This window comes from Pleurodeles waltl, chromosome 6, assembly GCF_031143425.1.
Source record: "Pleurodeles waltl isolate 20211129_DDA chromosome 6, aPleWal1.hap1.20221129, whole genome shotgun sequence".
NCBI classification, from domain to species: domain Eukaryota; kingdom Metazoa; phylum Chordata; class Amphibia; order Caudata; family Salamandridae; genus Pleurodeles; species Pleurodeles waltl.
In genome coordinates this window covers 1,102,389,992-1,102,405,591 of record NC_090445.1, presented here as the reverse complement: position 1 = coordinate 1,102,405,591, position 15,600 = coordinate 1,102,389,992, and the positions used below count along the sequence as shown (strand labels likewise).

Below are 15,600 nucleotides of genomic sequence, written 5' to 3'. Positions count from 1 at the left end.
GTTGATTCCAAATCTGCTGCAGCTGGCTACACAAACACTGGCATTCCCAGCAAGTGTCTGTCTCCAGCTGATTACTGGCAATTGAGCAAGCAAAGTCCAATCAAAATAGTGCACATAAGCATATGGCCCAGAGATCAGATATAAAACCACTGTGAAACAGGGATGTTTAAACACTGTTGCTAGAAAGAGAGTAAACTCGTCTCTTTTTCTTTGGAACAAGGGCAGAGATGCAGTCCATTAACAGGATGTTCTTCGTGATGCTTTTGCTGGCTGGTGCAGCGTGGAGTCTCCCTGACAGTAAGTCAACAGTGAATATTGTTTGTTTTATAATGTATTTTCTTTGACATGCAGCTATTCCTCTTTATTATACATAAATGTGAATTTTAATTTACAATTTAAAATGTTAATGTGCACTGCATCAAAAGAGATGAATGAGTGAAATAGCATCATTCTAATAAATACAACTCCTGTAAGGGGACCTTGAAATAGGTCTTCTGCACATGAAAACATATATTGATGGTCAGAATGAGAAACAGGGGAGCCGGATGGCACATTACGCTTGCACCAGGGATATTTGACCCTATACAACCTGAGCAACCACTATCTAGTGATATCATCCAAATGAACCCCTAAGGAGCTAAGGCCCAGCATACCATAATAAGTGCAGCCCCAGTTTCAGACCTGGCACACAACCTTCCCAGACACAGTCCCAGCTTCAGTGCCCACTACAACCTTTGCAGTTAGCCACAGTCTTGATTGCCCAGTGCAACTTCTTCTCCTACTTCCTGAAGCCTTCAATGCTAAGGACAACCTCTCTAAGCTTATCATCTGCCACCAATGGCCTCTGCATCCTCCAACGGCCCAAAGCAATTTCTCCATGTGCGTACCCAGGCATCCAGGATCCACTACTATTGTCCTTGGAACAACAGTAACCTCCAATGCCCAGCAAACTCTCGCAAACAAACTCTGACAACTCTGAGCCTCCAAAGCCCAGTATAATCCTATCATGGGCCCCCAGTCTCTCCATGCCCTGTTAAGGCTCTAAAGGCAAATTCGTAGCTTCCGTTTGCCTAGTCCATCCTCTTAGGACACACTTCAGTGTCCAAATGGGCAGGTAAATCTTCCCCAGTTGAAGTCTCCTTCATAGGTTTTGGATTTCCAACCTGCACCATAGTGGTGCCAGGGTTAAGATACTGGCAGCTCCTGCATGCGGTTTTTGAGGATAGGGTTCTGGCGTTTCAGCAAAGTCGTTATTGCCTGTGAATTATAATTAATCAACAGAGTTACCAGGAGGGTCTAAGGATGGTACACACATAAGAAGTCCTCTTTTTGTGAGAAACATGAGCATCCTACTTTGATAGTGTCAGGGCCTCACTGGGAGTTTTCCTAAAAAATCCTTCACCGACTTCCAGTGGAATGCTTCACCATTGGTATCTATTTGCTGTGAACATCATTTTGGTATGTAGCAGGTAGGACTTAGGAGCTCTTAGCAGGCTGAAAAATGGAGAAGTAATATGGCTTATGCACAAATGAACGCACATGAAGTTAGTAATACAGAGTAGAAAAGTAAGAGTGCTCTCTTTGTTGTGTTGGTTCTTTTGAAGTATGGGGCTTCTAGATTAAAAATGTGCCACAGCGGAATTCAAGGAAACTGCGTTGTTTTTAGGTTTTCTCATTTATGGATATAATTGGTGTCCTAAAAGTGTTGTGCACTCAAACCTTTAGTGCAGTAAACATGTTTTAGTCCCCAATGAAGATATAGAAATGGACATGGGCATCATTAGGGCTCAGCCCCGTCCCAACTGTCCCCGAGTCTGTGTGTTTGCTATACCCTAAGAAGTTCATACTGTCACAAACCAGGGTGTAGAGCACAAGAAGATGCTTCTGGTAGAATTGTAGAGGTTTATTTGATATTAAAATAAGAGCAGATCAATGACCGCTGCTCATCCATCTCTGACGTTCTCCAAGAATAAAAAAATCTGTTCCTAGAGAACCCCTATGACTGACAAAGTAGAACGTGGAAGCAACAATGAAGATATACGTTCCAAAGTGTGTGAACATAAGTCCAGTAAACATAAAGATACTCTTACAATGTATACATACAAGATCATCCTTCCCATTACAAAAACCAACAAGAAACTCTAATAATGTTTTTTTCTTAAATGAGATTAACATGAGAGCACAAGAAAGGAAAAATTAACCTAATAAACCTAGAAGTCAATGCATATAATAATCTTTAAATGTAAGCGGTATTGAAACATGCCTAATAGGTCTATCAGATCTTCTAGATAACCCTAAAGAGGGATCTAAGATGTTAGATGTGGAGGATTATCCTGCAGATGTCAATTCAGCAGAAAAAGATGAAGAAGAAGTAGGTTCATCACAATGTCCAATGTTTGAGTTGTTAGCCTCAATACACCTAAATCCATTAGGCTCAACATTTTGAGACACATCCCACCAAAAATTATCCAGATCTTTGACCTGATCAATATTCTTGTTCTTAACAACCATTATTTTTGAGCATGTTCTTGTGATATGTTCACCAAACAACTTCTGTTCCTTCACCCTTTCCCATTTAAAATTAAGTCACCTTTAGTCACTCTTAACACTTAAACCGGAAAAGTAAACTTTGATTCTCCTTTTTTTTCCTTGTTGTTTTTTTTTATGGGGACCCAGTCTCCCACCATGAACTCTGATGTGTTAGAATTGTGTTTATCATTGAAATATTGTATGATAGCCTTCTGTATGTCCAATACCTTCTTTCTTAAAATATTAAAATCAACACTCTTTTCTGAACACGACATAGGCCCTCATTATGAACCTGGCGGTAAACACCGCCGACCGCCGTGGCGACGGTGACCTGAAGACCGCCATTGGCGGTGAAGAGAAACCCGCCATATAATGAACCAAAAATCTGATTCCGACAAAAATCACCAGTCCACCAGTCTCCGCCAGGACCTTGTTGGCAGAAATGCTGGACCTCCCACCCTGCCACCGCCGAGCACACCAACACCCGCCCTCCAAATAATGATGCACAAATCACCTTGGCGGTCAGTGGAAGCCGAACGACCGTTGGCGGTGCAGACCGCCATGGGCGGCAAGTGGACCCAACTGTAAGAAGTGCACACATTGGATAAGTTAGAAACCCACACACCTGACAGACATCCACAACACCATAAAACACTCACAGACACCCCCCACTATCCTTTGCAAAAAAAGTAGGCCAACGAAGACAGAGAGCACCAGAAGCAGACACCGAACGCCACAATCCATGATACTTACACCCAACCACAGAAGAGCACCCTCACCGAGATCCACACCAGACACCATCCACGACACTCACCATGGCACCCCCCAAACACCCACGCCTCATAGAAAGGGAGCTAGGGACCATGGTGGACGAGATCCTGAAGGTCAAACCACAACATTTTGGGGCTCAGGTGCAGCACACACCCATTACCCGGAAGATGGAGCTATGGCAGACAATAGTCTACAGGGGCAATGCAGTGGGACACCATCCACGCACCAGGGACGACATCCGCAAGAGATGGAACGACCTGCGGGGGAAGGTCAGGGCCATGGCATCTAGGCACCACATTGCATTCCAGAAGAATGGGGGAGGACCTCCACCAACACCACCAGACTACACTGACTGGAAGGAAAAGGTACTGGCCATCCTGCACCCTGAAGGACTCACTGGACTGACTTGAGGAATGGACTCGAGTAAGTCATCTACATTTACCCCATATCCATCACCCCTGTAATGCATGCACCACACGACCCCACCCCACCAACACCAACCAGGACCACTATCCCACCTAGCACACAAGCACTGAATCCACTCCCCCTGCATGCCCACAAACCCACTAACAGGCCCACATCCCTCCCCCTGTGCACAGCCACCTACCCCTGCAAGGAAACACAATGGCCTATAACACCCAAAATGCACCTCCACATCCTAAGCTAAAAGAAATGCTAACCACACTAAAGCATCCTGCATGGCCCCAAATTGTGTAAGCTGCACAAACCCGCACAGGCCCCTGCCCCCCATCTGACCATGATAATGCAACAGACATGTCCATTTTCCCCAACAGGAACCACCACCCATGCCATCCTGACAGACAGGACAAGGAGTGGCAGTGTCCCCCAGGAAGACAGAGGCACCTCACAGGACACTGGGGATGGAACCCTGGACACTGATGATCAGGCTGGCCCCTCACACAGTCCTGGACTGCCACCATCCAGCAGCCCCACCCAGGATACCACTGACACCCCTACCACCCAGCCAATAACAACAGCCCAGGGCAACCATCCCCACACCTTTGTATCCAGGCCACAGACTGGTGGAACACAAGTACAGAGGCCACAGTCACCCCCTATCAACAGGCAGGAAGACGATGGCCCCAGTACAAGTGGTACCACCAGACCTGTGCAGGGGACACAGGCACAGGGGGCTAGGCCCAGTGGGAGGGCATCAGTTGCCCCGGGGGGAGGCCACAGGGAGGATGCTGCAACCCAGGCAGTGATCTCTGAGGTCCTGGGAGCATACCCCAATACCCAGGACAGATTGGCCCAGATAGCATCCACCCTGGAGCAGAGTCAGAGGAAGCACTTCACCAAGAGGCCATGGAGCGGTGGAAACTGCACAATGCCACAATGGCTAGCATAGCAGGTGCACTGATGCAGCTTGTCCAAACACAGCCTGAGGCTCACACAGAACAGGAAGCCCCCACTACAGCACAGGAGACAGACCGGAAAACAAGAGCATCAGCAGCAACTTCACATGTACTACCCTCTGAGGAAATACAGGAGACATCCATCTCATCCCCTACAGGCCAACAACAGGCATCCAAACAGACCCTCACGCCAAGATATGGAACAGGAACACCGGCCAAGAACAAGGACCCCTCTAAGAAGTGACTCTGCAAAAAACTTTCCACCAACTATCCCACTCAATCAACAACCAAACAGTGCTACCAATAATTATAAACTAATGTAAGCATGGATTGACCTACCAATACTGACAACAATGCTGCCACCATGTTGCCATTTTGGATAACCACCATTGACCCACTACCATCACTGTAATTTGCACGATTTTATCCCTGCACCAAATAAAACACATACCACACCTGTTACAACATACCCTCTCATTATGTGTGAACAAAGTGAAGTATGGATGCAACTGTTTGATAACTCCTTTATTTGTACCTGCGTAGCTTGAAAAGCACCACTTGCCTTACATGTTGTTGTGCCCAAATATGTTTTGAAAAAATACACTAAATTGTAATCTGTCCTATGCAGACCTGGACACAGTGGCAATTAGTATTAATACAAGCCCCCCCCCCAGATGACAAGGCACATTGAGAGTATGATGCACAGACACCAATCTCATCCAACAATCCCACATAGTTACTGGAAGTAGAGGTGTATCAGTTGGGTCCTGGAATTTACATCTTCCCCTTCCTCATCGTCACCATCACTCTCGTCCTCTCTCTGAGGAAGTTGGTCTGGATATACAGCACCCTCCTCCTCCAAGAGGGGGATAGAATTTCTCACAGCCACGTTGTGCAGCATGCAGCAGGCCACCACTATTCTACACACCTTTTCAGGCCCATAGGCCAGGGAACCGCCAGAGATATGTAGACAACGAAATCTAGCCTTCAGGAGACCTATTGTGTGCTCTATCACCCTCCTAGTACGTCCATGGGCCTCATTGTAATTCCTCTTTGCATCTGTTTCAGGATTCCTCACTGGTGTCAGGAGCCAACGCAAGTTGGGATAGCCAGAATCACCTAGAATAAGGTTCACAACACAACTTAAAATGACAAGCCTCAGAGGCAGACAGCCTGGCTGTCTGCTATGTGGCAAGAAGTGACAGAAACACCTACCTATGATCCACCCTCCGTCCTCTTGTAGTTGTTCCATCTTGTGTGGCACACTTCTGTTCCTCAGCACAAATGAATCATGGATTGAACCAGGGAACATGGCATTCACATGTGTGATGTACTGGTCTGCAGTACACACCAATTGAATGTTCATGGAGTGAAAGTTCTTCCGGTTTCTGTACACCTGTTCACTGACTCTATGGGGGGGGGGTGATAGGTATGTTGGTGCCATCGATAGCACCTATCACATGGGGCATGTTGGCAAAGGCATAGAAGTCCGACTTGATGGCAGGGAGGTCAGCACTTTGGGGAACCCTCACATAGGACTGCAGGTGTCGTACAAATGTATTCATGAATCTTGTCAGTATAATGCTAAACATTGGCTGTGAAAAACCAGCACCCATGCCCACTGTCACTTGAAATGAGCCCGTGGCCAGGAAATGGAGTGCAGAAAGCACCTGCACTTCAGTAGGGATGGCATGCTGATTACAATTTGCCGGAGTCAGTGCAGGATCCAATAATGCACAAAGTTCAAGAATAGTTGCACGGGTGAGTCTGTAATTGATAATGATATTACACTCCACCATGGTCCACAAATCCACAAGTGGTCTGTACACCGACGGGGCCCTTCCTCGCCACAAGGGTCTGTACCTGGGAGGAGTTTGAAACACATGTGAGGAACACACATACATTGGCACACATTGTCAGTCATTGATCACTGCTGGCTTGATTGTCGTCGACACAAATGAGTAGTGTGTATGACATAACAGCAACTTGACCCCAATGATAGATCAGGGCTTGTCAGGTGAGGTAATGTTAATTGTCACATGCGTATGGGTGTTTCGGGACCAGTAGGGACTGCATTGTGCAGATGGGAGTTTTATAAATGAGTAGTTTTTGCCAAAATGTCTGCCCCATGTAATCCAGAACTGTTGTTGTGAAAGTGACCTCATACTGCTAGCGGTTGATGTAACAGCGTAAGGCGGTGTTTACCGCCGTGCGCAAATTCATTGGTTACCATGGATGTCAATGGGGAATCCTAGCGTATCATGATCACCACCGGCGGTGATGGTGCACACCGCCGCAGTGCGTACGCAAACTCATCACCCCAACTTCACTTGACTCCCTGATCTCGTGCAAGCAGGTACTCCATTGAGTGTACTGCTGTGTCCTGCCTCTGGTCATGGAAGTGGCACGTGTTGGAGGGGAAAGGGCCCCGGCCTTCACCCAAGAGGAATTGGAAAGGCTCGTGGACGGGGTCCTGCCCCTGGACGCCAAACTCTATGGACGACCAGAGGAACAGGTGAGTAGGAGGATTGGGGGCCATGGCTGTGTGTAATGGTTGGTGTTGGCAGCATACATGTGTGCACCTCTGACACTGGATGGGCCAGGGTTCCTGACATGCTGCGTGTGTTTGTGCTGTTAGTCCGTTTGTACTGTCCGTCCCATAGTGGACGTATAGCCAGCTGTATATTATTGGCCAGTGCCTGACCTCTGTGTTACATTTCTGTGTGTCCCTTTTAGGTAAGCGGCCACCAGAAGAGGGCACTTTGGCATGGCTTTGCCAAGGAGGTGCGGACCCTGGGGGTATACAACCGGAGGAGCACCCACTGCAGGAAGAGGTGGGAGGACCTGCGGTGCTGGGTGTCAAAAATCTGCGAGGCCCAGCTGGGGAAGTCCTCCCAACGGGGAGGGGGTGCCCGTCGGGCACTGATCCCCCCTTATGCTGCGCATCCTGGCGGTGGCGTACCCAGACCTGGATGGGCGCTTGAAGGCTGCACAGCAGTCACAAGCCACATTTTTTTTTTACCCTTGATGGATGTGTGTGTTTGCATTCGGGTTTATGCTGCTTAGTTGCAGGGACTCTGACTGATGTCCATCTACACTATGGCCACCGTGGCAAGTAGGGGTGTTTTGGTCAGGTCTCCTACTCGTCGGGTCCTTAAGTTATTTGGGAAATGGCTGTAGAGCAGCGTTCTGGGCACTAGTCAGGGGCATAGCCATGGGTATAGCGGTAGGTGCTGCCTGTTGGAGGGTCTTCTGAGTGGGTGTATGTTGAAACACTAAGTTAACTTCATTCAGCTATTTACAAATGTCTCTGATTTTTTGTCTACCCATCCCTGTTCTCTTGTGTTGTCTGGCGAGGGAGCTGAGGCACCGGCGAGTGGGGATGCAGCGGCCCACGGATCCTCGGAGGCAGAGACGTCCGATGCCAAGGGGACCAGTGGATTGGAGGGTGAGGGGAGTACCACGGGGCAACTACCACTGGAGGTAGTGACTCTGATACCTCCTCTGATGGGGGCTCCCTGGTGTGGCGGACCCTAGTGGTCCCACACCTACTGTGTCATCTTCCGCCACCCCCATACCATCACTGCCCTCCCATTTGCTCCCCACCAAGTTGCCCATGCCCACTCACCCAGAAGGGTGGGCATCTCCTTCGACCCAGGCACCTCTTACCCTGCCCCAGTCAGCCCTGCTGCCCTCACGGAGGTAGCTATTGACCTCCTGAGAACCATCTCTGTAGGGCAGACAACTATTGTTCATGGTGCTGTGTCTGGCCTACAGAGATCTTTTCAGGCTCTGGCCTCCTCTTTGACGGCAGCCACTGTCCCTGGTCATTCCGCCCCCCCCTCCAACCTCCTCTACCCCTTCCAGCACCCCATTCCCTTCACCCATCCAAAGCACACATTCTGACACACAGGCACACACCTCAACACACAAGAAGCACACTTCAAAACACAAGCACTACACCTCCCACCACAAGCATTCACACAGCCAACATACACATGCACAGACAGCAACATCCACTTCCCCCAGTTTGCCCACCTCTTCCGCCTCACTGTCTGTTCCCTCTACATACACACCCCTAGGTACTGCACCTTCATTCACTGTTGCTGACCCTATTCCTGCAGTCACCACAATAGCACACATCCATACATGCACCCCAGACACCACAACTGCACTCACCACAACTACTTTAGTTGACACATGCAGCATACTCACCAGACTTGCAGACACCCAGACAACATACATTCACACTTCCAGCCTGCCTTGTCCCACTGTGTCCACCCCCTCCTCCCAAAACACTAAAACGCACCAAAACACCCACCCATCATACATCCACCATGCCTCAGCATACTGTCCAGTCACCTGCAACCACAACACACACACACCTACAGCACTTACGACCACTCCCTCTACCTCCACTCCCACGCCTTCCTCCAGGCCCAACCAAATTGCACCAAAGAAACTTTTCCTCTCCCGTGCTGACCTATTCCAATCCATTGGCCCACCCCGCCTCATCCCTAAACGTGCACACCTCCTTGCCCTATCCACTCCTTCCCCGTCACAGCCCGCCCAGTCTGCCCTTCACATTCCCATGCCCCTTCCCCAGAGAGGAAGAAGCCCCCTGCTGAGCCTATTCCATCTGGCTCCACCCAGTCCAAGCACACTCCCCCACCTTCCAAGGCCAAACCCAAACCCCCTCCACCTTCGGAACGCAAATCTAAGCCCCACCCCTGTTGTAAATCCCCACCACCCCCTGCCCCTGTTCCCTGAGGTGCCTGGATGCCCCATTGTTGCCCCTTTTGAGGTGGAGTACCGTAGCACTTGTGGGAGTCAGGTTGGGGCCATTTTGCCCATGGGACTTCTTGCACTATGGACTGTCCATTGGCCTTATATCCAATTCGTTTGCTCAGAGAACAGAATTAAAAGTTAATGTGTGGCCTTTGTTTTTGGTGGCACACTCTGGATCCCTGGTCTCTTGTTTCATTGTTTGTGGGTGTGGGGCACATGTATGTACTTTGAACAGGGTGGATTTGCCTTGTGTCGGGTAGGTCCCTCTTGCTGTGGGGTGTATGGCTTGTGCTGTTGTGAAGGGTTGTGGGAGCATTGCAGGGAGGGTGGAGTGGGTGGGTCTGTAACTGTGCCCTTTCTTGCCTTGTTTCGTAGGTTGCGGTACTTACCGTCGTCGTCTTCGTCGGCGGTCTCGGTTGTGGAGGTATATGGCAAGGAGAAGGGCTGACATGATCTGCAGCTCTCTATCCATGTCTGCTTCGGCGTGTTGTGTTAGCCTCCAGTGAGTGTTTCCTTATATTTGTTTCGTTTCCACCTGGCTTTGCGTGGCAGTGGTTCCCGCCCCAGAACTGATGACAGTCTAGTGGTTCATTACTTGATGGGCGGGTAGGGCCTTTCCGTCTGCATGTGGGTGGGCTCTGCTGGCGTTGTGGGCACTCCTCTGCTGGCGGTGGGTGGTTTTCAGGATGTCTGTGTTTCAGTTGGTTCATTAATTGGCGGTCCAGACCGCACCTCTGTTGGCGGTTTTTACCGCCGCCACAGGAGGTGCAGTGTTTACCGCCGTATTCATAATGAGGGCCTTAATGTTCCTTCTCCAATCAGGACATAAAATACAACTTGGCACTCTAGATCCCAATAATTTAAAGGGGGACTCACCTGTGGTGCTATTTGGAGTTTCATAACAGCTCCATACTTTTTTGTTGAGAAAAGGCTATTTGTACCCTTCTTTCAGAATGTTGTTAGCCCGTTCTACTAGGCCATTCACAGTTGGGGAATACAAGGCTGCTAGTACATTTATGATATTCAAACCATTTAAAAAGTTTGTCATTTGCTGAGGCTTGAAATGGGTGGTGTTATCAATTACAGCTTCATTAAGTGGCTCTTCAACCAGGAAACATTTTCTAGAAATGTTATAGCAGATGCTATATCTGGTGTGTTAACAAAGTCAACATAAATCCATTCAGAGAAGTAGTCCACCATAACTATTGAATATTACTTGTTACTAGGTAGTAACTCAAAAGGCCAGCAAAGTCAAGAGAAACTTTACTCCGTGGTGCCTCTGATAATGGTACCATATGCAAATTTTGTTCATACTTTCTCCAGTGCTCATCAGACACTAAGAAGGTAATGCAATCAGACACCCTTCTAATGACATGTGTATCTATCCCAGGCCACCAGTAGCACTGTTTTAGCCTGTGAACAGTAGCATTGATGCCTAAATGACCTACATGTGCATTTAAATATAGTCTTTCTCTGAAGGTACTAACAAATCATGACAAAGTAAAAAGCCTTCAACAACAGGTTCATCAACAACTTGTGCAAACATTTCAGACCTGGTTCCAAATTCCTTTCTTTGGGCCACCCATTTTTTTCGTATTCGATGACTGTTTATAAGATGTGGTGCTCATTAAGAGCAGCCATCCAGTCTTTTCTAAATATAGACCCTCATTATGACTTTGGCGGTCTGGTTACCACCACACTGGCGATGGCGGTAGTACCGTCGCCAGGCTGGCGGTAATGACCCCAAAATTATGACCACGGTGGTGAACCCTCCAATAGACAGCCAATGTACCACCCCAACCACCAGTGCGGTACTGGCACTAACCACAGCGGTAGCCACCTACAAGCAGGTGGAAGACAAGGATCCACCCACCATATTATGACACAGCCAACACCCGGACTTCTGGGGCATTACCAACACCACCAAAAGCCTGGCAGAAACACATCATATAAAAGGAGACACTCACCTCCAGGGACACAGAGGAGTCTGTGGCCGCCATGGAACCCGAACTGGAAGTCTTTCCGATGCTGTACCATGCAATGGCCATCCAGGAGCACTAAGACCGACGAAATTGACAACAGTGAGTACAGCTATCTGGCACACAAGGGAGGGAGGGGAGAGTGACACACACACATGCACAACACAAACCAAGCACACATGACACACACCCAGAACAATCTGCAGAGCAAATCAACAGCAACTTAACCCAGGACAAAGAAAGCCAGGACACATACCTGTTGTCCAACCACTGTAATTAGGTGGGAACAGCGACCTCAATGTAAAAATAGATAACTATAAACATATATATGTACAGAAAGGGCCATTGGCCAGTCCAAAGTTCTTTGTGGCCACAGGGCAACCTCCATGGCCAAACTTAACTCCTGACAGCCTAGGCACTCCACTGGACAGGGACATCTTGGAGATGGCAGGCAGGCACCTCAGGGAGGGAGCAGATGGGGGTGGGGGTTTCTTGGGAGGGGTGTCCTTGGGCTTGGGTTTGGGAGGGAGGGGGTCCTCGCCCTTCTGGGTAGGGGGCGGAGGAGTGGCTTTGGAATGGGGAGCCGGAGTGCCACTCTTGTTCCCCTCAGTGGTGGAAGAACTCTTAGGGGGAAAAACAGGAGCCAAATGGGAGCTGGAGGTACTGGGCTGGGGGGACTTTCCTCTTATGGGCAGGAGTGGGGTGGGGTAGGGAAGAGGTCAAGGCAGGAAAGGAAAAGCTTCTTCGGACCAATGGGGTGGGGTGTGGGAGGAGGAATGGGAGTGGAGATGGAGGGAGTGGTTGTAGGAGAGGGAGGTGTGCTGGACTTGGGTGCAGGTGCATGGACAGTGCACATGTGTAAGGTGGAATGCCAGTTGGGTGTCTGAGATGGAGGGTTTATGTATCTTTGGAGGGGGGCAGACAGGGTGGGGTAGGACAAACAGGACGTGTGGATGTATGTTGTGGTGGTGTCTGCAAGTGAGGTATGTGTGCTGCATGAGGTGGTGGTGACTGCACATGTGGTGTATGGGCTTCATGTCTGCGTGTCTGCTGTTGTGGTGACTGTGGGCAAGGCTGTACAGGTGGCAAGATCTGGGACTGATAATGCAGTGCATGCAGGTGTGAATGCTGATGTGATTGTGAGGGAAGAGGAGGAGGGGAGACAGTGGAGGCAGTGGCTGTTGTGGTATGTGCATCTGGGTGTTGGCTGTGTGTGTGCTTGTGGAGTTAAGTGAGGTGCCTGTGTTTGTCTGTGCGAGTCCTGTCTGTTGTTCTGTGTGCGTGCTTGTCAGATTGTGTGCATGGCATGGTTTGGGGGAGAGGGCCATGGGACCGGGAACAGGAATTTGGAGGGGGGACAGAAGAAACAGGGACACTGGTTGCCGTCAGAGAGGAGCCTGAAACGATCTCTGTAGGGCTGCCAAGCCACTGTGAATGCCCTCCAGGAAGGCATTGCATTGCTGGATCTGGGATACCAGCCCCTGGATGGCATTAACTATGGTTGACTGCTTTACAGAGATGGATCTCAGGAGGTCAATAGCCTCCTCACTCAGGGCAGGAGGGCTGGCTGGGGCAGGGCTGGAGGTGCCTGAGGCGAAGGAGATGCCCAACCTCCTAGGGCAACTGGGTGGGGGGCTACTGGGAGAGTGGTGCTGGTACACGGGTGGCGGAAGATGAAGTAGCTGGGGTGGTTCCAGAGGTGTCCACCACCACCAGGGAGCTTCCATAAGAGGAGGAATCAGAGTCTTTAGTCGTTGATTTACTCTCCCCCCGTGGTGCTCCCCTCACCCTTGAACCCACAGGTCCCCTCGGCGTCGGTGGACTCTGTCTCCTGGGTCCATGGGCTGCAGCTGCCTCACTCCCTAGTGCCCCTGCTTCTTCCCCAGATGATGCTAATGCACACATTGACAGGATGACAAAAGGAGAGAGGGTGGGGGAGAAAGAAAGGGAGCACAGGGTCAATCACAGCAACAAAAACAGAGATGGCATACACATCACAATCACTCCCTGGAGCTTACATTGGACAGTATGGACCACAGTGACAAAGCATTGCCTAGGTACTACAGCAGGAAGGAACCCAAACACTATCATCTGTACATCTACTGGGACCAACTAACCCCTGTCTGACATGATATGCTAGCTACCTAGCAATACCAAAACTGTATACCACCCTACATAGCTAAGCAGGACCATGCAGGAATGGCTAAACCAGCATATTGGGGCATCCATTGACTAGAACCTTGTACCCAAACCCCATGGCAGGAAACACATTGAAAGTACCACACAGTCTGTACTCACACCCTTGTGCCTGCTGTGTTGCCCTGAAGTGCCCATCCAACCCAGGATTGGCCACCACCAGTGTGCAGGCTGTAAGGGAGGTCAGGCTCCGATGGGCACCCCTCCCTCGTTGGGAGGCCGTCCCCAGCTGGGCCTCCACGGTCTTCCGGTCTCAGTTCTCCCACTTTTTCCTGCAGTGCGTGCTCCACCGGCTATGGACCCCCAGGGGCCGCACGCCCATGGTGATGGCCCACCACAAACCCTTCTTCTGGTGAGCGCTGACCTGCAGAGGAAACACAGACAGGACACCATGAAAAGCGTACCCATCTGGGTGATGCTTTGCCTGTGCCATTACCATTAAGTAAGTAATTTAGGGGTTTATGGTCCATAAATATCTCAAATTGAGTACCCGACAAGAATGTTTTGAACTTTTCAACCACCCACGCACAAGCTACATTCAGAATGACTGAGTGAGCAGGATACAAATGCAATTGTGACTTCTTCCTTTCCAACCCATTGAGAAAAGACTGCTCCTAAGTCTAACTGGCTTGCATCAACCATCAAAAAACACAGATGCCCAGCTGAGAAAGTAGATACAATGAGAGCTGAGGTGATTAGAGATCTGCGGTACATATAAGAGCCCCTAGCGCCATTCCAACTCTACATTTAGCATCATTTTGTGACGCTAATGTGGTGTTAGAAGGCTAAAAACGCTGCGCCATAATTACAAAGTGGCACAATGCATGCATTCCGCCACTTTGTAACCCTTTGCACTACTTTATGCCTGCACCAGGGAAAATGTATGCAAAGGGAGCATTCTCCTGTTAGGGGGCCTAAAAAATGGTACAAGGAAATCTAGGAAATTTCCTTGCACCATTTGTTTCGCCACTCTTCCAGTGCTTACAATGGGCCTCTGGGTGCTTTGCAAGATTAGTGTCAGAATTTTTGATAATTTTAAATATGGCACACACATGGTGGGTTTAGGGGGGTTGCTAAGGAGCTCAAGAAAAGAGGCACAACACAGTGCAGCATCACTTTTCTTAAATATGCCCCCTAATATAAGGAATGCCTCATTAGTTTTGCTAGACCATTAAAAAATGTGCCCTTTTTTAAAGAAATCCCTTAGTGGTTGTACAGCTAGGGCATACCCATGTATACCCATGTATAAAACGTGAATAGTATTCACATAATCCCAAAAACGTAAGGTTTAATGCCCTGTTTAGAGATATTGTGACCTAAGTAGTCCAATTGGTTGAATATGACTTTGCATTTGTTTTGTCTAAGGGTGATTCCTACACCCTCAAATGCAACTAAAACTTTTTTAGTATCAGATTGTGTTCTCTGACCATTTTGGTAAAAATAAGTAAATTGTCTTGAAATGCCTGCACTTCTGGAACGTCCCTCAAAACAGTGTCCATACATTTTTGAAATACACTTTCTGCAGAGGCCAGTCGAAATGGCATGTGCAAACATTTGTAGGCACCAAACGATGTGATGAAGGTAGTGAGATCCTGGGTTTCTTCAGTAAGTGGTATTTGGTGATATGCTGATCTGAGGTCGAGCAGAGAGAATATGTGTTTGACCCGCACAAATTAGCTAACAATTCTTGAACTTTGGGCAATGGGTGACACTCTATAGCAATGTTCTTGTTGACAGTGAGTAAGTCAACACATAGGTGCAATGCATCTGATTTCTTCTTAACAATAACTATTGGACTGACCCACTCAGAAGAGTCTGTTTCTCGTATCACACCTTCTTTAACTAATCTATTTAATTCTTGAGATCAGACCTAACGCTTAACGCCACTGATCTGACCTTATGTGCAATTGGAGTGGCATTCTCTTTAAGTTTTATCAAATGCTAAAATTCCTGGATGTTAC

The 15,600-nt window shown here is 48.8% G+C and overlaps 1 protein-coding gene across 1 annotated transcript in view; it reads left to right on the top strand.

The window, feature by feature from the left end:
* Positions 1-15,600, top strand: part of LOC138302088 (uncharacterized) — a 148,316-nt gene that overhangs the window by 37,869 nt on the left and 94,847 nt on the right. Inside the window, exon 2 of the mRNA XM_069242472.1 lies at positions 221-297. Within this exon, the coding sequence (XP_069098573.1) occupies positions 228-297 (70 nt within the window). The 5' untranslated portion in view covers positions 221-227. The remainder of the gene's footprint in view (positions 1-220; positions 298-15,600) is intronic.